Source organism: Ursus americanus, chromosome 4, assembly GCF_024610735.1.
Source record: "Ursus americanus isolate L20-20 chromosome 4, mUrsAme1.1.p, whole genome shotgun sequence".
Lineage (NCBI taxonomy): Eukaryota > Metazoa > Chordata > Mammalia > Carnivora > Ursidae > Ursus > Ursus americanus.
The window spans coordinates 35,437,165-35,462,653 of NC_142130.1; the positions used below are offsets into that span (position 1 = coordinate 35,437,165).

Here is a 25,489-nt window from a genome sequence, read left to right on the forward strand (position 1 = left end):
TTATTTATCGCAGAGTTCCTCTGGAGCAGCAGCTTACAATGAGAAATCAGGTAGGATCACCTCACTCCTGTTTCAGAGGATCTCTGCTCAGATCTTTCCTCCGTGGAGAAAGGGAAATATAGAAGCGAAATGTCTCCTCCTCCCCCAGGCGCTCAGGTGTATGACTACAGGGCATTGTGATGTCACAAAGGAGACTGCTTCAGGGGCAGTGGGACACCCGCACACGTGTTCTCTCAGCACTCCCACTGATCCTTGCCTTTGCCCACACGATGTGAAAATCTTCTGACCACAGCCTACAGCTGATAGTGGCCAGAAGAGGTGACCCACTGCTCTCCCTTTGCATAGCAAGGGTTGTATGATCCAAATGGAACCTACCTAATCATAGGAGTGGCCAACTTGAGATTTTCAGCCAAAGCGCAGGCCAGCTGGATTTGTCTCTCCAGGTGCTGCTGCTTTTGGGTCATTAAGGCCACCAGAGATCTTTCTAGGTGGCTCAGATTAGAAATGGAAGTTGAGGTAAAACGTCATTAATTACCCCATTTTATCTATTTTAGGACTCCCAGTTTTTTCACATCTCTGAAATAGGGCTACTCCCTATCAGTCCATAGGGTGCCATGGTTTAATTGGCATCATTTTTCTTTTAGCAGTGACATGTAATCATGGTGCCCCAAGCTCCATGAAATACAGTGTCATAGGTTGGGTTCTCTAGGAAGCAGAACTGACCTGGAGTTAGGGGTACACAAGGTTTATTGTGAAAGGAAACGAGAAGAAACCAGATTGGGTGGGTGGAGCCGTCAGACTGTAATGAAAACCTGACAAAGCTCTGCCAGCCTGAGAGTGCTCATTTCAGGAGCCCCACATTGAACATAAATGGCCTTGCTCAGCCACTGATGGGTGCCACCCTGGAGAATAGCAAGCGTGACCTTGGCTGGAAAGCTGAAATGGACCCTGAGTGACTAACAACTGGATGCTGTTGCCTAGCCATATTGCCCCTTCATAAATGCATTGAAGGGGGGGCGGTCTGAGCAGCACATCTTCTTGTCTGCCACATACAATAATAACCTTTAATTCCACCAGAATTGTGCAATGAAATTAGAGAATGATGAAGAATTATTTACTGTCACACCATCAGTGCTCCACACACTCTCTGGCCCATGCCCTCACAGGAGTATCCTCAACCAGTGACTGATGGCAGTTGGATAAATATGCCCCAATTTTTTTACCCCACTGGTGGGGTAGCTATGAAACCCATGGTCTGCACTGCCCCCTAGTGGAGTTAAGTTTCATTTGCTTTGTAACACACCTTTTATTCGTTTCCTTTCTTGTCCTGTCTTACTTTCCCACTCTGCCCTCCTCATCTTCTTCGCCCACCCCTGGTGTTTTCTAGGATCACCTCCCAAATAAACTTACACTCAAATCCTCATCTCAGGGTCTGCTTCTAAAAGAACCCCAAGCGGAGACACCGACAAAAGCAAACAAGTTATGAATAAAGCCTCCATGTATATTTGACTCAGAATTACGTCCTTGCCAGTACATGGGCCTTCAGTGTGGATGTTCCCAGAGTCACCATTTTTACATAGATTTCGAAAATTTGTGAGTCCCCATACACATAGTTTTCTCACCACCATCGCTGTAGCATAGTAGCTACCATTTAGCAAGTACTGTGTGCCAGGCACAAAACGAAGCACTTTACAGGTGACCCACCATGACAAACTCTTGTATATCCTTGGTCTAATTACATGTCTGCTTGAAAAGGAGGATAGGGAGGGGGACGAGAGGAAATTCATCTCACTTTTGCACATGGGGACCTCGGTCTTCTGGTGTAAAGTGGAATTACATTCTTTTCAAAGGAACCCTTGCTCATTTCTTTATTTTTTCTCTTCTCTTCTTTTCCAGAGACTGCCACTCCTGAAGAAGACCACAGTTGGCAAATTCCCATTAATCACAATGACTTCACAGTTTTAAAAAATAATGAGAGTCAGCTGTGTGAAGTCCTTCAGAATAAGTTTGGCTGTATCTGTACCCTGGTGTCTCCATCCCTGGGAGGTAACAATGAGTCTCTGCGAGTCTTCAGAGAAATGCTTACTCCCGGGCTGGAGTTATCTGTTTGGAAGGACGACCTCACCAGACATGCTGTTGATGCTGTGGTGAATGCAGCCAATGAAAGGCTTATTCATGGGGGAGGCCTGGCCCAGGCCCTGGTGAAGGCTGGCGGCTCTGAAATCCAAGAGGAGAGCAGAAGAGTAGTTTCCAGACTTGGTAAAATACCAACTGGTAAAATAGCTATCACAAAAGCAGGGAGACTTCCCTGCAAATTAATTATCCATGCTGTTGGGCCTCAGTGGACAGCAAAAGATTGTCAGACATGCACCTGTAAGCTGCAAGAGGCCATTATAAGTATTCTGGATTATGTTACTTTTATCAATCCAGACATTGAGACAGTAGCAATTCCAGCCCTGAGCTCTGGGGTTTTCCAGTTCCCTCTGGACCTGTGTACACAGATCATTGTGGAAACTATCTGCTTTTATTACCGGGGGAAGCAACTGGCCACTAATTTGAAAGAAATTCACCTGGTAAGCAATGAGCACCCTACTGTTGTTGCCTTTAAAAATGCTTCAGAAGTAATCCTAAGGATGAACAAGATGGGATCCTGGATGAGTCAAGAAGCCACCCCTCCTTTCAAGGCAATTATTGTGAACAATATGACTCTCCAGATTGTCCAGGGCTACATTCAACTGCAGGAGGTAAGTCTTTGTTTCTATTCTCTTGTACTGCCAGAAGAGATCCCTGAACTGTGTATTACCTATCAAGTATTTTTTTTAAGTAAATACTATTTCAGATGCTATTTAGAAAGCATCTTGTTAAGGCTAAGAGTATAGACTTCAGAAACAGACCATCTGGATTTGAATGCTAGCTTTGCCATTTGCTAACTGGGTGATCTGAATTGAGTTATTTTATCTTTTAGACCTTGGTCACCTCATCTGTAAAATGAGAATAATAATAGCACTTATATCAAAGAGCTGGAATCAATACACATAAAATGCTTAGACTAGAGCTTGGCACGTGATAACTATTTATGATTATTATTGCCATTATTTCTTAGGCACCACAAGGAAATAGAACAAGCTTTGATTCCAAGGAACTTCAAATCGATTATACACTTTTTTTATGTAAGAAAAAATTCTCGATTTGAAAAATCCCATTGGGGAAACAAACCATCTGAACATTTCTGAAGCAACTTATCAAGAGTAAACAAGAGAAGTCTTAATACAAAACGAATTCATAATATTTAAGAGTATGTAAATTTGTGACAAGAGTGTAGGGCAGAAGATAGGAGTTTTGAATCTGATCTCAAGTTATGATGGGTATGAACTGGGTGGTTAGAATGACTTGATCAGAGAGACACAGAAGCGGTGAGAGCCTAAAGATCAAGGACTGGACCAGTCAGGAGATCTAAGTGCAGCTGTAAGCTGTATACTTAGTATACTGCTGTCTGTCAGGGGTTGGAGAGAATACAAAGGGTCACTTAGCATTTAGCCAGCGCTTGTGGGGCACCAAGGCCACGGCCCTGGCAAGGAGGGAAGGGAATGGGGGTAACAATGAACTTGGGTATTTCTGGGTTGGTGCAGCTCCCCTGCTAGAGCCCAGTCTGGGCATGCATCTGGGTGTTCAGCAAGTTATTGATTCCAAAGTGAAGGGGGCAGTAGGGAAGAGAAAGAATATAGGGCTATATTATTTTTATTCCTGGATCACGGATGTCACACTTAAGTTTCCTATGGCCACAATCAAATAGACTTAATCATGAGTGAAAAGATATCACTTCTTTTTTTTTTTTAAGATTTTATTTATTTATTTGAGAGAGTGAGCGAGAGTGAGAACATGAGTAGGGGCAGAGGAAGAGGGAGAAGCAGACTCCCCACTGAGCAGGGAGCCCCATGTGGGGCTCGATCCCAGGACCCTGGGATCATGACCTGAGCCAAAGGCAGACGCTTAACCAACTGAGCCACCCAGGCACCCAAAAACCACTTATTTTCTACCAGACAATTCGAAAAGAAGACTAGGGGACCCCACACAATGAAACATTTATTCAACAAGTCGTTAATATGCCACTTTAAAATTAAAATGGAAACATCCTAGTTGAATAATTTACCCTTTAACTAGACTTTTATTTTATTTCTTTATTGCCAGCAACATTAAGAACCTTAAAATTTTTCAAGGAAGCCAGTGCTCCCAAATTGGAAATTCTGGTTGCACTTGCAAAGTGAAACATTCATTAACATCCGTTAGAAGTACCTGTGTTGCCCACAAAAAGAACCAAAGCCATCAGGATGATTTAGGGGTGTTTGAAGCACCGGGCGGGAGTGGAAGGATACTGTCCCCTGCAGCCCGGGTCTGAGGGCTAACTAGGAGGTGATATTACTGAAAACACAGCCCATGTGTGTGCAGTCCATTTCCAAAGGGACAGATGAAGAACTGGTAAAAGTGGTTGCCTGCAGGACAAGTGGATGCGTGGGGCATCCAAGGAGCCCAGCAAGAGGGAGGCCTATTTCCACTGAAGACTTATTTGTCTCATTTGTATTTTCTTAAACCATGTACTGCTTTCTTTAAAAAGAAAAGCATTAGGAGGTAGAAATTTCCCAAGAAATTTTATTTCTACTCTCTTTAAAACAAAACAGAAAATTCACACAGAAATAGCAGAAAGTGATGGCAGTGCGGTAGGGGATGAATGCTCCGAATCTCGGAATACGGGAAGGTATGAGGCAGCAAGGGGCAGGCAGACGTTTGCAGCCAGCATTGTATCCTCCACTCATTTTACCTAATTTCTGAATAGGACAAATGACTCACAGCAATCAAATGGAATTATGAGTTTCTATCCACCGTTAAATGGTATCTTGTGCAAGACAAACACACAAACAAGAGAGGTCTTGTGAATTTAGGATCTTCAAAAGTATTTTCAAAGCTCCTCAGCAAACTAACGATTTAAGAAAAAGTAATTTAACAATGAATCCTGTCCATCTTTTTTTTTTTTTTTTCCTTTTCAGACGGATGTAATTGTTAATTCTGTAAATCCATTCTATGGTCTTGGATTTGGACCTGTGTCGATATCAATTCTACAACAAGCAGGAAATGAAATAGAATTGGAATTTAATGAAAAAGTTACTGAGATACAAGAGTCTCAGTTGGTACTGGTCACAAAAGGATTTAAATTGTCCTGTCAATACGTATACCATGTGTTGTGGCATTCAGGATGTCGCAAACTGACCAAGGTAAGTTCAAAATAAGTTTATCTTTATGTAGTTCCATAGTCTACATAGTCTTCGTTGAATTTCCATCATGTCATTACGTTTATGAAATGTTGGTAAGTGGGATAGCCCTCATTCTCTACCACTCTCAAATACAGAAAAATTGTTGTTGTCACACAAGTTATCTGAAGAAATTTAATTTTAAATATTACCTAACCTATGTCTAAATTTTAAGCTGGCATACTGCAAACAGACCTGGAAAGAGTGGGCTCCCTCAGTCTGCACACTCTTTCACCTCACCCCTCTGTGACCCTGTTGGCCTTTCCCCAAGTGGGCCTGGAATTCGGCCTCCTGTATTTCCCTCCACCAGTTAAATGCCAGGAGGACCTGGGATTTCCTTTCCAGTATTATTCCAGGTAAATCTATTACCTCTGGTGTCTTCCCACCAATGCCTGTGGTAGAGATGGGCAGATTGCCTTTCTGGGCAACTCTTCACCTAAGACCCATAAAACATGCACATTGAAGAGTGGGAAGACCCACTTAAATGTGGAGAGAGGGAAAGAGTCCCCTTCTCTGTCTTTGTGTATCTTCATTTTGCCACCATTTCTGGTCCTTCTTTGACTAAGAGCCCTCTAATCCCAAACTGGTCCTCTAGTCACTCTCTACCCTCCAGTTTTCCAAGACCCTTCCACAGATAACCTTCCTGTACTTCAATTTGAATGTTGAAATGTTGATGGAAAGTTTAAATCTGCCAAATATATTAGTACTTCTCGAGAAGAAATTACATAGTACATTAGGACATATCTTAAAGATGTTGGGTAAAGCTGCTTATGTATTTTTCCCTCTGTCTCCTTCATTAAACTTATAAGAGCTCTTTGTTTCAACCTGGAAGTGGCAGGTAAATGGGGATAAACTGATGGTTGGCTCTCTGACCTGGGGAGATGGACAAGGCCGTATAAACTGGGAGAAATCATGGCATCCAAACAGACCCCTCAGTGACTTCTGTTTCTCATCATCTAACCTTACGGCTGTAATGGGTTCCCCATGGAGTGCAGCCTTTCCTGCTCTCTAAGGAGGCATGGCCATGACCCGAGGGAGAGTAGGGGTTGGCATTGTAAGATGTGAGCAGGATCAAGGGGTGAGTGAAGTTTTATTTTGACTCGAAGGCTGATCTTTTTTTTCCCACAGATACTGAGACTTGCAGTGAAGAAATGTTTGGAGAAATGCCTTGAACTAAATAAAACTTCTATTTCCTTTCCTGCCCTTGGGACTGGAAACATTGGTATACAGAACAGTACAGCAGCCGAGATTATGTTTGATGAAGTTTTAACTTTTGCCAAATGCCATTTGAAAAAACAATTAACTGTAAAGTTTGTGATCTTTCCAGAAGAACTGGAGACATATATGGTAAGTTAAGATTTTAGAAATGTCCTATAGTTCGTTCGTTCGTTCATTCATTCAAGCAGGCATTCTATAACGTCTGTGTAATATCTCCAACGTAAGACATGAGCTAAGCACTGTATAGCACAGTGATGTTCTAACTTGGTGAATTTAATTGTTTTTTAATTGCCCACCTCTGACCTAGTGAAGAATGTCATTAAAGCAGCCATGTTACCCTGCTGCCTAATTTCCCTCTTTTCCTTTGTCAGTCTTTATTCTCCCCCTGTTCCTCAGAGGTAGGCAACCTTCTAGTTTCAGTGTGGGGGTCCTCTGCTCCTCTCTCTTCTCTCCTGCTCTGAGAACACAAGTACTCTTACAATTTCTGCAGTCCTGTCTTCAGAGCCACGTCAGCGCCATACACCTAACCCTCTCTCATTTCCACTTGGTTATCCCATTGTCATCTTAAATCCAACATATTTAAAACAAATTCTTTGTCTTCTCCTCTCCAAACGATCAACTTCTATGGGCAAGTTAATACACTTTTCTGTGCTTCAGTTTCCTCATCTTTAAAGTGGGATAATAGGGGCGACTGGCTGGCTCAGTCAGTAGAGCATGGGACTCTTGATCTTAGGGTTGTGAGTTTGAGCCCCGCTTTGGGTGTAGTGCTTATTTGAAAAAAAATAATAAAAGTAAAATAAAGTGAGGATTAATAACTACCATCCTGTGGAGCTGTTGTGAGCATTAACTGAGTTAATCCACGTAAAACACTTAGAATGGTACCTGGCACACAAGGAAGCCCTCCATGGAGGCTGGCTGTTGTACCAGCTGTAATGGACTGTAATTCAGAGTGCCGACCTGAAGATGAAACCAAGTGACCTGTTTATCTTTTCTCCCTATTAGATTATTAATTCTTTCACAGCTCAGGTGTCTGGCTACTTTTGCCATGTCCCCCGTATTGTCCCCAAATTCAGTCTATTGTTTAACTTCTCTGTGGGTGACCCCAGAGGGAAGTCAGTTGTTGTGTGTTACAAAAGGGAGGGATGAGGGGCGCCTGGGTGGCTCAATTGTTAAGCGTCTGCCTTCGGCTCAGGGCGTGATCCTGGAGTCCTGGGATCGAGCCCCACATCAGGCTCCTCCGCTGGGAGCCTGCTTCTTCCTCTCCCACTCCCCCTGCTTGTGTTCCCTCTCTCGCTGGCTGTCTCTGTCTCTGTCAAATAAATAAATAAAATCTTTAAAAAAAAAAAAAGGGGGGAGGGACGAGTGTGTTAAGGAGTGTGTCCACGTGTCTGAGGGCAGAGATCTGTGTGTCCAGCCTTTTTAGTTTTCACTTCATCTCAGCTGTTTGTTTTAGAGCAGGCAGGTTAAGCTGAGTTTCTAACATGTGCAAAGTCCCTGATATACCCAGCATAATTAGCATATAGTGCTGTGCTGTTCTGCCTTTAAAGTACCATCTCTGGGCTTTATTCTTGCTTAGCTGGCACTTCGAGAAGGGGTTGTCATGATGTTAAGGAAGAATAAAAAAAGGAAGTGAAATAAGATACAGCAACTTAAAACGGATTTTCAAGACAGGTTTCTGATTCTGGCAATGGCAACATCCAAGTGCTAGTACAACCTCCCAGGCGGGGTCTGGGTTTGGGGTATAAAGGGCCTTGCTCGGTGCCTGGCAGAGAGAGTGGCTCTGAACACTCGTCCTCTGACTGCTCACTCTTCCGCCTCGCAGCCTGTCTCCGGGGGGCAGTTGCCATTTCATCTCTCTCGATAAAAAAGCGAACTTATACTTGTTCTAGCTTGCTCTTTCCTGGAACAAGTGTGAAAGTTCTATTCCTTTGGCTGCTAGACGAGTTGCAGGGAGGTCTGTAGCGTTTGCTGATACTCACTGCTCACATCTCTGAAGGCGGAGTCGGGAAGAGGTGCCCGCAGTGAGCCCTCATTAGCCAGTGTCAGCCAGCTCCAGGACCCAGTGTGTGTCATCGCAGCTGGCCTGCGAGCCAGTTACCCAGTGAGGTAGCTCCCCTTCCAGACACAGTGAATCATCCTGTCTTGCGAATGAAGTTCCCCCAAAGCAGAGCTCCGGCAATGGGCCCAGAGAGATGCCCCGAGCTCATCCCCGAATGGCTCAGGAAGTACCATTCCTACAAGGGGAATGAACTGCATCTAGAAAGGCAGGTCCATTCTCGTCAGCACACAGACAAAAATGTACGTGGCAGTTCAAAAAAGTAGAAAGATCAACCACAATCTGAGGGCTCCCCCAGGCGTTAATGATAAAAACAGCTGCCATGTACTGTGTCAACCAGGCACTGTGCTAAGGAGAAACCGTAGAACAATGTTTTTCAAATGAATTTCTGTTTTATCAATTACAAGAGCATCTGCCTACTTTTGTCTTCTCCAGTGACATGGCCGAAGCCTTGGTTCAGTGCCTAATATGTGATAACCAGAGCATTAATATTTGTGGAATTAATAAATGATTACATTTTGCCTTGGGATATGAATATACATTCTTTTTTTTTTTTATACCAGATTTTGGTTTTCTTTCAGGTTTTTCTAAACTTGTTTCCCCTAGGGATGCTAATAGATCATGGTACTACACAATTTGGTGCTGTGATTGCTGTTTCCTAGGACTTTCCAAAAGGCTGCTGTAGATTTGTGGCCGTGGGGAAGGGGATTGACAGAGTGGGTGAGGCCAAATGGTATATTCAGGTAGGAAGAGGATTTTGATGACAATGGCTAAAAGCCCCACTTACAACTCTGCTCTGTTTTGCTTCTTACAGGCTTTCAGCACTGAAATGGCAAAGAGTAAATCCAAGCTACATGGTTTCAATAATTACAGTGGTGAGTAAGAAATTCATGGGCCTAGAAGTGGAGTCTACCCACCAGAGAGGCTCGTCCTGGTGTTCATCATCTGAACTAAGGGGCAAGAAGAAGAAATAAGCCAAATGTATTTTCTCCTGTTCGGATACTAACCTGCTCGGTATCTGAACATGATTGCATTTTTTTGCCCAGTCTAGTTTCATGAGATGATTCGAGAGAGGCTAAGTGGGTAATACACGGTGTGGGTAGTTCCTTCATAGATAGCTCTCTATAATTTTTCTCTAAGAAAAAGATCTGCCCTTTAGAAGCTGCTGCTCTGAATGGGGTCACATCTAAATGGGGTTACTCATGAGCCATTATAGAAAACACATCTCAGTGAGACCAGATAATAATAAATGGATTAAGCTGACGCTACCCAAACCTGAGTCATCACTAGGATCAAAACAGAAACCTTAAACACACAGACAAAAATATGTATAGGCCCCAACTGCACAGATTCTGACTCAGCTCAAGAGCTCTGGATCTGGGCCAAGCACGTATATTTTTCAATAGCTCCTAGTCAGTTTTGCTGCTGAACTAGGTTTGGGGATCACTGGGCTTAACTAACCCTGGTTGATGTTGGAGGACGATTAACCGTGTCGTATAAGTCCTTCCCGTTAGTGGAGTTTGAGTTGATGGAGTTGGAATTGCCTCATGATAACTGGGATCTGTACTTCTGAAATAGTCCTTTGATCTACAGTGTTCTATAAATGTTAAAAACACTACATTCAACCAGCAATAGAAACTGTTCAGATATTTCCCATTAGGGTCACAATGATTTGCTTATACCCTTTAACAGAAGAGTTCATTTATGGATGTGCAGTGGTTCAGCAGTGCTGGAAACAAAGGAGGGGACACTTGAAGAGCTGTGGTCTGTGACTGCACCTATTATGAACCTGTTTATTTATCTGTAAAATGATGATAATGACGGGCTTTTGTGAGGATAATTGCAGATTATGTACGTAAAAATGTTTCGTAAATTGCAAAGCATTAAACGAAGGCCAAAGAATAATGAATGAGAGGGTGGACAAACTGCCCCGGGGGCCCAGAGGAGGGGAGATTGCTTCTGACCTGAACTGACTTCCTGGATGAGTGGTTCTAAGTTGGGCTTTCAGGATGGCAGACTTTCAATGGCTAGAGCTGGTGGGGTGGGGCACCCAAGGTGAAGAAAACGCATAGGAGCAAACAGATACAGCGCATATGTGGGGAACCACACTGAATCTAGGGAAGGTAGATAGGAGTTTTGGGTGAGGATAATATGGAAAAGGGACACACAATGTCTCTATGTTATTAGTCTGAATGATAGGGCCAGGCGTTACCATTTACTTCATTTTTAAGGACATCTGTTAAGAAATTATAATTATAGCACAGGACAGTAATTGACATTAATAATGGTTAATGGTGATGATCTCAGTTTATCAAGGAAAAGTTAAACTATTTAGGAAGGCAGGGAAATGTGTTTTCATTAGAAATATTTAACTAATAAATATTTAATTGAACTAAGAAATTTAACTAATAAATACTTATCTAATGTATTTCGTGCTAAAAGTATATTTTTTAGTGATCTGAACAATTAGTTACCCAGAAGGACAATTTCTTTTTCCTGGTAATGATGGATAAATGAAGTATCACTATGTTTTGCTTCTATTTTCTCCTAAAAATTAGTGTGAACTCCCAGGCAGAACAAGGATTAAAAAACAAATAAAACCCCTGTGCTTCCAGTTTAAGAACCCTTGTCACTTCTAGTATCCAAAACATTGGCTTTTTTTTTTTTTTTCCAACTCAGACCCTCTCTTACTTCTGAGTCTTTCTTGGTACTGTTTCATAGTTCCTGGTACCACCCAACTAACCTTAGGGGGAGAGATGCTAATTACCACTACTAACCTCAGATCACTTACGCGGAGGCAGAATTATATGAGTACTAGAGTCAGACTGTCCACACCTCCTGGTCCTATAACCATGGGCAAGTTATTTGATAAATCTGAATAAGTTTCCTCATTTGTAAGATGGGGATGTTGATAGTACTTATAAGGTTGTGAGGAATGAACAGAATAATTTATGTGAAGCACTTAGAACAATGCCATAGTAAGTGCTCAATTTACTTCCCCCCTTCAAAATATGTTTCTGAGATTCATCCAAATAGCTAAAGTTCACTCCTTTTCATTGCTGTAATAATATTCCATTGCTCAAGGACGTTTGGGTCATTTCCAGGTTTTTGCTGTTACAAAGGAGAAGGTGAATTTTCTTGTACATATCTCCTGATACACACATGCAAAAATTTCTTTACAAAATATAATTATGGGAGTAGTTGTTCAGGTTTTACATCCATCATAACTATATACAGGAGTTCCAGTTGCTCTATATCCTTCCCAACACTTAATATTGTCAGACTTATTTTTTGCCAGTCTGGTGGATAATTTTTCATATCCCTGATTACCGGTGAAGATGAACATCTTTTCACACATATGTCGGCCGTTCGTGTTTCCTTTGCTGTGAAATCTTTTGCCCAGCTGAGTACTAGGTTCTTCCTTTTTCTTGATAATTTGAGAGAACTCTTCATATATTCTAGATACTGCCTCACCCATGAATTTCCTCTCTGCTAGTCCATTGCCCCCCAACTTTTTTTTTTTTTTTTTTTTTTTGCAGTTTGGGTTGAGAGTTACCCTAATGCATCAGAAACTCTGCTTCTTTATATATGTCTTTGCTCCTTATGGAGGGGGGTTGCAGAGAGGAGTACACGTGGGTGGGCTGGAATCAAGTTCCATGACCTTTTCTGCTGGGGTATACGTGTCAAGCAGAAGCTGCTAAGCTCCAAACGCTGCAGATGGAAATCCTGTTACGTACAGATAAGGTATCAAAAGGAATCCCTGGTGTAGAGTTAGGAGTATTTCTTCCTTTCATTAAACTTGGATAATTTTCTAATTTTTCAAAAATAAGCGTGTTATTTTTTATAATCAGAAATACATATTTTTCGGGGCGCCTGGGTGGCACAGCGGTTAAGCGTCTGCCTTCAGCTCAGGGCATGATCCTGGTGTTATGGGATCGAGCTCCACATCAGGCTGCTCCACAGGAAGCCTGCTTCTCCTCTCCCACTCCCCCTGCTGTGTTCCCTCTCTCACTGGCTGTCTCTATCTCTGTCGAATAAATAAATAAAATCTTAAAAAAAAATACATATTTTTCAAAAGGAATTTTCACTCTTTAAAGTCTGTGGCTTTCAGAGATGTTTGATTTCAAACTCAGTAGTAGCAAAAGGTTAAGGAAGATCTCAGTCAGCGGGACATCAAGGCATACCTCGTTTTATCGTACTTTGTTTTATCATGCTTCACAGATACTGCTTTTTTTTTTTACAAATTGAAGGTTTATGACTACCCTGCGTCAAGCAAGTCAATTGGTGCCGTTTTTCCAACAGCATTTGCTCACTTCATGTCTCTGTATACGTTTTGGTGATTCTCACAATATTTCAAACTTTTTCATTATTAGTGTATTTGTTATGGTGATCTGTGATCAGTGATTATGACGCGTGGAAAGCTCAGATTATAGCATTTTTTAGCAACAAATATTTTTAAATTAAGGTATGTACATTGTTTTGTAGGCAATGTTATTGCGCACTTAATAGGCTGCAGTATAATGTAGACGTAACTTTTATATGCACTTGGAAACCAAAAAATTCATTTGACTTGCTTTATTGCAATATTCACTTTATTGTGGTGAGGTGGAACCCAACCTACTTCTCTGAGGTACAATAGTTGGTTAACATCCAGGGTCATATCACAAGGTGAACTCACCTGTGCACTGACAAATGCAAGATAGCAGGGGCAAGGCCATGATAAGACCAACCCCTTACAGGCTAAACTCTTGTTCGCAAGGAGACTGTAAACCATACATTTAGATTTCCTTCTTATCTAGCACAGCAATCAGAGATAGGCACTTAATTGAAGTTGCTGTTGCTGGCAACGGTCCTAATATCCTTGGGGCAAATACTGGCCTTGGTGTTTTGTTCTGCTCTGGTTTAAAACCCACCTGCTTTCTGTGGATGTTTATGACAGTCTTTTCAGTCCCCCAGTTGACCAGAGAGGAAAAAAGAGAAAACGGGCTCAAAGCTAAATCTCCTGCCATCAGTCTGATGGGATCTGACCTGGAAAAGATGAAGGAGGCCCAAGTGTGGATCCAAAGGATACTGACCCCCCAGGACCACCATATCATTGAGAATAATCATATCCTCTACCTTGGGAGAAAGGAACATGACATTTTGACTCAGTTTCAGAATACCTTAAGAGTCTCTATCTCAGAGATTATCACTCCAGAAAAGGCAACGTTAGAGATTAAAGGAGCCCAAGCCGGCGTCATTGAGGTCATTATGAACATTGAACATATGCTGTGTGAAGTTCAAAAGGAAATGACAAGAAAAAAGGAGTTAGTCCTTTGGAGCATGTCAGGTGAGTAACTTTAAGTTGGAAAGTCAGCTCTTGCAACTGTTCCTTATGGGTGTGAGTGCGTCTGTGTGTATGTGGGTCAGAGATAGTATGGAAGAGAGAGCAAACCATGCTGGTTCTGTGTTAAGCTATGACCTTTTATAACCGTTTTTGGGCTGTCTTTCTACGAGCAAGTTTAATTAGTAAATAAACACACACACACACACACACACACACACACACACACGGGCACACACGTGACTGGATTTACTTATGATGACATGGATTATAAGAGGCAATTAAATGGAAAGCCTCCAGCAACACAAGCCCAGGTTCTGGGGGGAAAGTACATCCCTAATTCTACAAATGGAGCATTCAAATATAGACACATTCTACTTAATTAATTCATTTCTTTGAGTTTTATTGCATTTACGTATTTGTTGCTGGCAGCATTGGGAATCTTAAAATTACTCTGAGCTCTCTCACCTAAGTAAATTATTCATTCATACTGTGAAGTAACACTCAAGTATCTCCCATTCAGTGGGGCAAAAATCCTCACAATGACTGGGAATTTGGGTCTGGAGAGGTCCTTTCAACATGGCCCTAGAGCTAATTAGGAAAATTACACTGTTGTAAATGCCACCTTGGGAAACAGAAGCTTATTTCATTTCTTTACTCAACTAATGTATATTGTATCCATGATATGTGCCAAGCAAGTGATGGGTGCTGGAGATACAGTGATAAGATGGACATTGTTTCCATTCAAAATCGAATTGAGGATACTGAGAAGCAAACAGGTTAGTTATGAAAGAGGAGGGTGAAAATACTCTGTGGGAGCACCTCAGAAGGGCACTATGATGTTGCGATTTAGAATATATATTTGGTCATTCAGACGATCAAAACACATTTGTGATACATATTTGGTCTTTATCCACATTCCTGGCTTACAGCTCTCAAAGCCCTTGGATTTCCTAAGTGTTGAGAGTGATAAAGGTGTCTTTTGTTACATTAGGGGGTGACTTTGAAAGCATTTAAGGATGGGGAGTGGTCACTAGGAAACCTGACCTGTGTTTGGAGGATTGAAACTTTTGGTATCCCCCAGCCCAACCTCTGGGGAGGGGGCTGGAGGTTGAATCAGTTGCCAATGGTCAATGATTTAACCAGCTGTGACTAGGTAATGGACCTCCAGAAGGACAGGTTCAGAGAGCTTCCAGGTTGGTGAGCACGTGGAGAGCTAGGGAGTGTGGCTTGCTGGGAGAGAGCATGGAGCTCCACACCCTTTCCCCGTTCCTTCCTTGCCTTATGCATCTTTTCAGTCTGGCTGTTCCTGTAATACACCTGTATAATAAACCAGTAATCTAGTAAGTAAAATGGTCCTCTGAGTTCTGTGAGCTGCTCTAGCAAATTAATTGAACCCGAGGAGGAGATCATGGGAACTTCTGATTTACAGTCAGCCAGTTAAAAGTACAGGTAACAACCTGAACTTGCAACTGGTGTCTGAAATCCAAGGAGAAGGTCATTGGAACCTTCAGTTTGTAGCTAGTCAGCCAGAAGCACAGGTAAAAACCTGGCTTTCAACTGGTGTCTGAAGTGTGTGTGTGTGTGCGTGTGTGTGTGTGTGTGTGTGTGTGTGTTGAGGAGCAGTCTTGTAGGACTAAACTCTTAGCCTGTGGACTCTGATGCTGTCTCTGGGTAGATAGTAGCAGAATTGCTTGGTTGTATATATGGGAAACCCTCCTACACACACAGACATTGGAATTGGGTCTCAGAATACCGATTTAGACACTTAACCCAGACTTGGGAGGTCAAGGGGAGCTTTCTCAGAGGAGGTGTCATAAATGGAGAATAAAGAATAGGTAGAAATTAGTAAGGTGAAGAAACTTTCAAGCAATCAGACCGTGGCAGGGTCTAGATTATGAAAGACTTTATAAATCACATGAGAGTTCAGAGTTTTTCTTGAAACAAGGGAGAGACTTGAAGGATTTTAGCAAAGATAGGTCAGTTTCATTGTAATGTTGATGAGTTTGGTACAAAAATTCAGACGCAAATTTTCAAAGGACACCTCATTTTCACCTCGTGTTTGTAAAAATAATCCAGGCAGACCTGGTCAAAGTGAGTGAGAGTTTACAATAAGTGTTGTATCCACATTCCCTAGAAAACCCAGTGTCAAAAAACATGGACAAAAATAATACACAAGAGTGGCGCCTGGGTGGCTCAGTTGGTTAAGCATCTGCCTTTGGTTCAGGTCATGATCCCAGGGTCTTGGGATCCAGTCCCACATCAGACACCCTTTTCAGCAGGGAGCCTGCTTCTCCTTCTGCCCCTTCCCCCCCCCATGTTCTCTCTTTATCTCTCTCTCTCTCTCACATTCCCTCTCTCAAATAAGTAAATAAAAAATCTTTAAAAACACTGAGCATAAAGAAATAACGTTCAAAATTCATACACAAGAATGAGACCGAAGATTATGATTTCTACTTAGCTTTTGAAAGGTGATGACTGTGGATATTTAAACTAACACCAGTACACTTCCCAAGAGAACAAGAGACAAAGAAACACTGGTCTATAAAGCCTGTGGCATTACTTTAACTGCATTCATCAGGTTGACCCATTCTCCCAGCTATTGGCAATTAGTCCCCTGTAAGTCCCCTGTTCCGCTGCAAGGTGGCACTTTTGATAGTGGGTGACTAAGCATACTATTCCACAGCAGTCTTTCAGAGGCCCCTACACGCTTACCCTCTCTCAATCAGATTAAGACCTTAGTTAACACAGTGGACAAATTTTCAATGAATTATTACTACAAGGAATATCAACTATCCACCAGAGTGATAAAATTTAAATAAGGGAAGCTAGTTATTTCCTTTTTGATGCTGCCATTGTCATCCTCCCTGGGGAGAACTTCTGACAGCAGGAGTTCCTGGATGTTTGAGTCTCTGGTGCCCAGCCCAGCGCCAGGCAGGTAATAGGAGCTCAGTAAATGTTTGCTGAACTCTAGTGAACTGAACTCTATTACTGTACTTTATAAATGTCAGCTGTTGCTCTCGAGATTTAAGTTATAGTCTCTTCCTTTGAAATTTCCTGGCTTTGGAGTTTCTCTGCTATGGAATTTTGTCCCTCCTGCTTTCCGGATTTACAACTTGGCCCCTCTAGTGAATTTCTTTGGATTTATCATCTGCTTTTTGTGGTTAAATTGAGCACATTCAGTTAAATAATGTGCTGGGAATTATGTCATTTTTGTTTACTTGGGTTTAAGTCAAACTGAAAATAAACTGAGGGGTGCCTGTGTGGCTCAGTTGGTTATCGAGTCCTGCCATCAGGCTCCCTGCTTAGCAGGGAGTCTGCTTCTCTCTCTCTCTCTCCCTTTGCCCCTCCCCCTGCTCTTGCTTGCACTGCTCTCTCTGTCTCTCTCAAATAAATGAATAAAATCTTTAGAAAAGAAAATAAGTCCTTGGGGGGGGGTCCTGTTTGTCCACCTGTATGTATATTTATTCCAACAAGGAGTTGCTAGGTTGTCCCTTGAATTTAAAACGGAAAGTAAGAAAGTTAAGGGAGAAGAAACAAAGGAAGGAAAAAAGGAAGGAAGGGAGGAAAGACAGGACACCATAAACTCTTAATCTCCAAAGTTTGCTCCTTGTGGTTGGGTGGCATACAAGTGATACATGTGGAGAGTACTCTGCCACTCGCAGAAAGTACTGGTGAAAGCCAGGTTTAAATTGGCTGTGTGATACCAGGCAAGTCACTTAACTTCTCCGAGTTTCAATATCCTTATTTGCAAAAGTGGGTTAGTTATTTCAGTGGTGGTGAGGTAATTCTCAAGTGCAACTGTTTTGAAAATCTTGAAGCTTTACGTAAACGTCATACGATTTTTCATCATTATTTAATGTTTTGTGATGCCTGTGTCTTTTGTTGGTGAGCGTCCTGGCCAGAAATACAAACATTTCCTGTTAGCAACACAATTATTTATCATCGTTACAACATCGATGGGGAACATATATCTTAATGCTTTTTTTTCTCTCACCCCCGTCAGCCTCGTAATCCAAATCATGTGAGGACAAGTTTATTAACCCCCTCTTCTATCCTATGCCTTCTCATTATATTGTACTCTCCTTGCCTGTCCTAAATACATAAGGCGTACAATTTAAACTGGCTAATCCATTCCTTTAAATTTTTGTAATTTGTTTTATTAAATTTCTTTACAAACCTTTTTCTTCTCACAGAGCATTGAGACAAAGTTTTGTGTTACTCATTTTTAGGACAACAGACTGATTGGCAGCTCCCAAACCAGGATGAAATAAAAAGGAATACATTTCGGAAATGCCTAAAGCTTTCAACGGAGGAAATTCAGGGTCGGAAGAAACAGTTTGAAAACTGTGGTCTGCAGGTTATAAAGGTATACTGAATTAAGGGAAGGTTTCGACTCGTCTTGCTATCACCTAGTTCTGTAACCAAAAGAAAAACTCACCTGCTGATGACTCTAAGCCAGCTGCTCATTGGCCCAGACCCCTAGGAGTAAGACTGAAAGCAGGGCAGGGGTGGGCAGGCACAAAGGGTATAGCTGGAATCAGGAGGTAGGAATGATGTCAGGAGGTACAGAAGCACCAATCAAGCGTCAGGGCAAACTTACCTGCCTATATCTTAAAGCAACACAAAAGAAACGGAATTGCATTTATCACACTGGATTGTAATCGCTTACCTATTTTTACTCTCACTAAACCCTGAGCTTTGAAGAAGCCAAAGACTGTCTACACTGTTGACCGTTTCATTACCAGGGCCTGGCACATAGGGATTGCTCAGTGAATTTTTATTACCTGGATTTATCAAAGAAGGGACAGGGAATTTTGAAGGGACAGAAGTCAAAATAGGAGAGGGGTAGGGCCAGGAGAGGTTCTTAAAACACTTTATACGAAAAGCAAGTTGCATGCCAGGTAACATGCACCTAAGAGCCTTTCTCTTTGAACCAGAGTATCAGGCAATGTAAATAGAGGTTCTCACTTTTTTTTTTCAGTTTTTTTCAGTTTTTCATATCCTTGGGTCATAGGTGGAGAAAATAGACAATGCAGTTCTCATGGCTGTCTTCCAAAACAAGAAGACAATGATGGAAGGGAGAACACATGGGAAGCCTGTGAGCCACAGGCTGTATCAGCAAATTCCCTACCAGTTCTGTGAAGCAGTGTGCAGAGTTGGCTTCCAAAGAATGTACTCGGCGGCCTGCGGTAGGTGTCAGCCCCTCATCTTCAGGGCCTCTGTACATGGGGTTTGGTAAGCAGACCTTAGCAGATGACTCATCGCTCATGGTATTTGTTGCTGTGGTGAGGGGAACCTTGCCACTGGGATATAGTGATCAAGTCATTTGGAAAGGGTCATATTTTTTGTTTGCCTTCATATGTTTTGTTGCTGATGGATTTATGAAAGCTTTAGTGGTAAGTTCTACAGTTCACTGTTTTTCTCTTTTCTGTGGTTATGTGTTTTATCTGCAGAGAACACCCTGAAGCTTTTTTTTTTTTTGGCTTAGCTCCACAAAATTATTATCAACACTACCAAACCTCATCCTTAATTAAAAGGGCATTTTTCTGAACTTAATGAAGTTGCTCTTTTCTCTTCCATCTTCTTCATTTCCTGTAGCCTGCTAGGGAATGAATTAGATAGCATCTGACAGGTGAAGTAAACAACATCTTAAGATCCTTTTCAGCCATGGGAGTTCTACCATGTGTAGCTTCCATGTCTCTTTTCAGTTGTACAACAATATTGCATACTTAATTGCTGTTTTGTCCCCTTTAAATCTCTCCAAAGGAGGCGAAGAAGTTTAATAATAATCATGGAGGATACCTAGCCATGAGGCTTGATTTTGCCTGATCCATTGACTATGTTCTTGATCTTTACCTTTCAAAATATATAGCATGATCCTTGCTGTGAAGCCAACTCCAAGTCTTGATTTCTAGAAAGCAAAGGGTCTGGAAGCCATCATCTCTTTGCCCCAGAGAGAACATAAGCAATACCTGGAGTAAAAATTGAACATGAAAAATTCCTGGGGGTAAAAATTGATTAATGAATCCCCACCAAGAAGTCTTTGAGTGTAGCCAGAATAGTGATATTGGTAAAGTCTTAAAAATTCACAACTTCCGTTTGCTCCTAAACCCGTTGTAACTGGCTTCTCTGCACTCCCCCCTCCCACCCCTACTTAAACTACTCTCACTAAGACCATCACTATCCTCCTCTTTTTCAAATCCAGTACTGCCTTCTTTTCAGTCCTATGGCAGACGCTGCGAATTGCATGACATCTGTACATGTCTTTCTTCCTGAAAGACACACACACCACCTCCCAAGGAAGACAGCCCCAAAGTCTCATCCTGTCTTATCATCAAACTCAAGTCCAGAAAATCCTCTCGTAAAGCTTAAAAGCAAGGTAATTGCTCTAACCCACTCATTATATAATAATAGGAGAAGGAGCAGAAAAACTGCAATAAAAACTCCCATTTCTAGGGGCGCCTGGGTGGCTCAGATGGTTAAGCATCTGCTTTTGGCTCAGGTCATGATCCCAGGGTCCTGGGATCGAGCCCCACATGCTTCTCCTTCCCCCTCTGCCTGCCACTCCCCCTGCTTGTGCTCTCTGTCAAAAAATAAATAAGATCTTTAAAAATAACAAAACAAAAAAACCTCCCATTTCTAAAGGGGAGAAGGAAAGTCACTGGTCCCTACCACTAATCACATGCCCCTGGACAGGGATAGTGAGGACTGTCTTCAGAGTGGACCGACACCCTGGTTTTGCACTCTGGGAAGAATCTTCCTTATGTGTTGCCGCCCGTGGTCATTTCTAGGCCCCCTGGGGTCCATGGCCTATCAGGGGTCCATGGGTTGCATCAGGGACTAGAATGCTCTCAAGCAACTGACAGCCAGGCTTACAGTTTCTTCAGCAGTACAGTTCCTTTAAAACATCAGCAGGCATGAAGCCTGTTTGCTTCTGGTCAAGATTGTGTCTTTAAAACCCAGCTGAAGGTCTTGTCTCCACCTAGTCTTTAAGCCTCAAGATTATGGTCTTTTACCTACTGGCCTCCATGCTCTGTCCATGACCCTAGCTCTTAGTTTAAAGCCGCTGCCTGAGGCGATTCGAATGATAGACTCACTGGGGAGATACTGTCCATAATGTGACTTGCGCCAACATGTCTGGAGAGCGTGCTTGAGAAACCCAGGAGACATTTTATCACCACTGAAATTGTTTTGCAACTCTTCTTTTTTAACCTAGTTTTCATTTGGAGTACAAAGGTTCTTAGCTTTTTTTTTTTTTTACCCCTGAAAGTTTCCAAATTATGGGACTCTCAGTCAATTTAGATGGCCAGCTATAGGCAAAAGGGGCTTCTATTAATGAAGCTTTATATATATTTTTTCTCTCTTGGCTTGCATTCAAGCCAGTTTTGATGTCATCTCTTGCTTGTAGGACTTGGCTGAATGTCGCAAGAAGGAGCCTCCATGCTTGCAGTTTTTTTATTGGGTTCATTCATTCATTCCACAAGTTTCTTGAGCACATTCTATAAGGCAGGCCCTGTGCTAGGTGGGAGGAATACAACAGTAAACAAAACACACAGAGTTCCCACCTTTATGATTTATAATGTAGTGAGTCCATCTGTTGGTTTTCTGGAGTTCTAAAGGAAGTCTTTTTTATTTTTTTAACTCTATGATGTCACCTGGATGATTGCACCTATACCTATGGCTTCAACTCCTACCTCTATGATGACTTACAGATTTGTAACTCCAACCCCCTTCCTCTCTCCTGACCTGCAGGTCCATATTTCCGACCTTCTTTTGAATATTTCTGCCTAGATGTTCCATAGCCTCCTCAGACTGAACTTTTTCCTTGACCATATTTTCCCCTAAGAAATAGGTGCTTCCCTCCCCACCCCCCTGATAGTCCCTAACCTGGCTAATACCATCACCATCTACCTACCATGTCTCCTAGCTGGAAACTGTACCATCTTCCCTATCCAACCTATCCTTTCTCTGCTACCAGAATCATGCTAAAAACATACGTGCCTGTTTAATATCTGCCTTCCTAGTTGCCTACAAGGTAAAACTCCAGCCCCGTTGGCAGAGCATGTGAGGACCTAACCCCCCTTCCTCTGCCTCCCCCCACCCTTACTTCCCCAGCCTCATCACTCACTGTGTCATCCACACTTTAGCCAGGAACTGCTTAGAGTTTCCTAAATGTGCTGGTTATTTCATGCCTCTATGCCTTTGTGTGCAGAATGCCTTCCCTCCTCACCCTTTTTTTTAGCCCTCCAAAGTCCTATTCCTTCTTCCAGACATAGCTCAAATGGCATCTCCTGGTTGACACCTTCCCTCACTCCTGCAGGCCCAGGGAGTCCCTTCCTGCTCTGTGCTCCCGCACGTCCTATATTCCTCTGTTACCGCATCTGTAACTCCAACAGGTACAAAAATCTACCGTTCCACAAAACTCAGGTGTGGGGCTTGTCTTCTTTATAGCCCTAAAATGGAACTTTATCTACCTTTCATGCTGCCATGTCCACAGATGTGGAAAACTCCCATCTTGACAGCTGGAGATCAACTCAGTCATTTTCAGTTTTCTTAGTCCCTTTGGGGTTTAAACTCAGTTCCTGCAAGGTTTTTCTCCTTCTTCACTTCTGAAAGTGCTTTCAATGATGGACAGGCATTGTGGGGAGAGTGGTCTGGTTCTTCATCTGTCTGTTCTCTGTCTCCAGATGTCCTCTGCTGGAAAAACCACCCTGGGCTTTCGTCATTAGCACCCTCCTGTGCTTAAATTTATGGTGCCCTTTGTTCCTAGTGTCTACACAGGGCACTCTGTTTTTCGTGCCGAGGGAATTCCCTTCCATTGTTTGTGCCCCTCCTGCAGCGCAGGAAATTTTTGAGTGTGCACATCGTCCAAGCTGAAATGCAAGGTCTTGTGTGGCATTCCTCACCTGTTCTGGACATCTTCCCCAGCCATCACTGCTTTCCACTTAGCAGCCAGGCTGGAGGAGGGGGCTGCACCCAGTAGAGTCAGGCACTGGTTCCTTCTACTCTCGAAGTCCCCTACTCCCTGTTTTTCTGAGATTCTTGTTGTTCTTCCCTATCTCGACGCCCAGGGCTCTCTTGAGGGAGTGGGGCAGTGAAGTGAGTCCCTTCTGAGTCCCCAAAAGTTCTAGTCATGTCCTCTCTGATTCTTCTCTTTCCACCAGGTGCAAGGAAGAACTTTTATTTATTTTGAAGTGAGAGAACTATTCTAAGAATTACCTTTTATCCTCCTCTCCTCTGTTACATATGGCATAAACTCCATGCTCTGAATCCTTTAGGTTTTTAGACTTCCGGTTCAAAAAACCCTTTTCTTCTCTCAGGAAACCTTTCAAGACCATAATCTATGCTTTGATTAAAAATAATTATATATGATATATGGGGTACCTGGATGGCTCAGTCACTTGAGCCTCTGACTCTTAGTTTTGGCTCATGTCACAAGCTCAGGATCCTGGGATCAAGCCCCTGCATCATCTCGGCTCAGCAGGGACTCTCCTTCTTTGCCTCTCTCTTCCTCTTCCTCTGCTCCTCCCCCTGCTTGCACTCTCTAAAATATTTTTTAATTATATAATACATGTAAATATATATTATATAATTTATATATAAATACATATTATATAATTCAAAAATGTTACATATATTCAATTGACTTTGTTCTGAGCTTTATCTTTTTTGCCCCTGATGTAATAAGTAGCAAGAACTCAATGGGTGGAAAAACGAAGAGCAAGAAGAAACTTCCAGAAAAGAAATCTTTGATTTTTATCTCAAAATATTTTTCTCTCCACATAAAATTGTGCTGTACTTTACCTGTTTACGTGTGGGTAGTTCCCTTTGTGAATTTTTGAGAACAGGGATCATGTCTTAGTCATTCTTTGAAGCCCTAGAGCTGTATTGTCCAGCTGGTAGCCACTAGCCACATGTGGCTATTGAGCACTTAAAATGTGGTTAATCTGAATTGAGATGTGCTGTAAGTGTAAAATATACACTGATTTTAAAGATCACTACCCAAGGAAAGAGTGTAAAATATCTCCTTAATAATTTTTTATATTGATTACAAGTTGAAATGATAATATATTGGATATCATAGATTAAATAAAAATTATTAAATTAATTTTACCTGTTCCTTTTTGCCTTTTTATGTGGCTGCTAGGAAATTTTAAATTACATATATAGCTTACATTGAACTTCTTTTGTTCAGTGCTGCTCATGAGCCTGCAACAATATCTGGTTAAATCCTAAGTAAATGTAAAGAAAAAAAATAGGGAGGGAGGAAGGGAAATAAAAAGGAAGGTAGGTATATAAATGTAAGCTATTATTATGCTGATGATATCAATGATAAATTGTCTCAAGAGAACAACTTTAGGTGTCTTTGCTACAGACAGGGACTTGGGACCAGGAGGTGGTGATTATTCAGAGGGCTAGAGAGTACAGAGTAGTACCCACATAGGCAATATGATTCATCAGATCCTAATAATCTTTTAATTTTTTTTCTTTTATCAGACCCAAAATATGGAGCTGGTATATACTTCACCAAGAACCTGAAAAACTTAGCATATCAGGTCAAGAAAACATCGGCCACGGACGAACTGATATATGTGTTTGAAGCTGAAGTACTCACAGGCTCCTTCTGTCGGGGTCATCCGTTATATATCGTTCCCCCACCATTGAATCCTGGAGACACAGATCGCCATGACAGTGTAGTTGACAATGTCTCCAGCCCCGAAACCTTTGTTATTTTTAGTAACACTCAGGCTATGCCCCAGTATTTGTGGACTTGCACCCAGGATCGTGTACAGCCATGGGATTACTCATCAGAACCAAGGGTGCTATATTCACAGCAGCCTAAAGCAAGATTCTCAAGGGGTAGTTCTGTTTAACCTCCACATCATTTTAACAACCGGCATGTGCCTGCTTTGGAGGAACTTTCCAAATAATGACCATCAGTGAGTCAAAGAGTGGTCTGAATATGTCAGATGTGTTGTCCATATGGCCCAATTGTGTTATCGAAGGGAGCCACCACAAACTAGCATCTTAGTTCTTTCACCTTTGTCTTCACCTCTTGGGATTGGGGTGCGTAAATCCCAGCCCAAACACTCTCAGGACCGTTCCCTCTCCTTCAAGTTGTCCTTTCATCTCTTTTACTATGGGTAACAGTAAAAATGTTTTACATGTGATGAAGGGGGGTTTCTAGTATATAATCCAAGCCTTTTTATTTTCTAAAATGATAGTGTAACAGCAGGATGATTTTAGATTTTCCAGAGAAATCTTATGTAGTATTTTAGATGTCAAAATAAACCATCTTTGTCTGAGTAACTGACTGAAAAATTGTATGTAAAATGACATTATTCAAAGTGGAAGGACATCCAAAGGCTGATAGTCTACTGATATCCTGTTTGGATTCAACCATACCAAGCAATGCCACTCAAGCACCACGAGGCCTAATTGTTTATTTTTTTTAAAGATATATTTATTGTTGAGAGAGAGAAAGAGGGAGTGCGCATGAGTGGTGGAGAGAGAGGGCAGAGGGAAAGAATTTCAAGCAGACTCCTCGCTGAGTGTGGAGCCTGACGTGGGGCTCAGTCCCAGGAC

At 42.1% G+C, this 25,489-nt stretch overlaps 1 protein-coding gene across 14 annotated transcripts in view; it reads left to right on the forward strand.

Annotated features, from left to right (window-relative positions):
• PARP9 (poly(ADP-ribose) polymerase family member 9) overlaps positions 1–25,213 on the forward strand; it is a 29,463-nt gene extending 4,250 nt beyond the window's left edge. For 11 of the 14 annotated variants that reach the window (XM_045812541.2, XM_087861573.1, XM_087861574.1 and 8 more), the window contains 9 exons: positions 14–50; positions 1,897–2,744; positions 5,043–5,267; positions 6,432–6,650; positions 9,392–9,452; positions 13,526–13,906; positions 18,133–18,269; positions 18,918–19,092; positions 24,401–25,213. In XM_045812541.2, coding sequence (XP_045668497.2) covers positions 14–50; positions 1,897–2,744; positions 5,043–5,267; positions 6,432–6,650; positions 9,392–9,452; positions 13,526–13,906; positions 18,133–18,269; positions 18,918–19,092; positions 24,401–24,777 — 2,460 coding nt within the window. In that variant the 3' untranslated portion in view covers positions 24,778–25,213. The remainder of the gene's footprint in view (positions 1–13; positions 51–1,896; positions 2,745–5,042; positions 5,268–6,431; positions 6,651–9,391; positions 9,453–13,525; positions 13,907–18,132; positions 18,270–18,917; positions 19,093–24,400) is intronic. The other 3 variants (XM_087861575.1, XM_087861577.1, XM_087861578.1) reach the window with 1 other exon arrangement.
• The last annotated feature ends 276 nt before the right edge of the window (positions 25,214–25,489 follow it).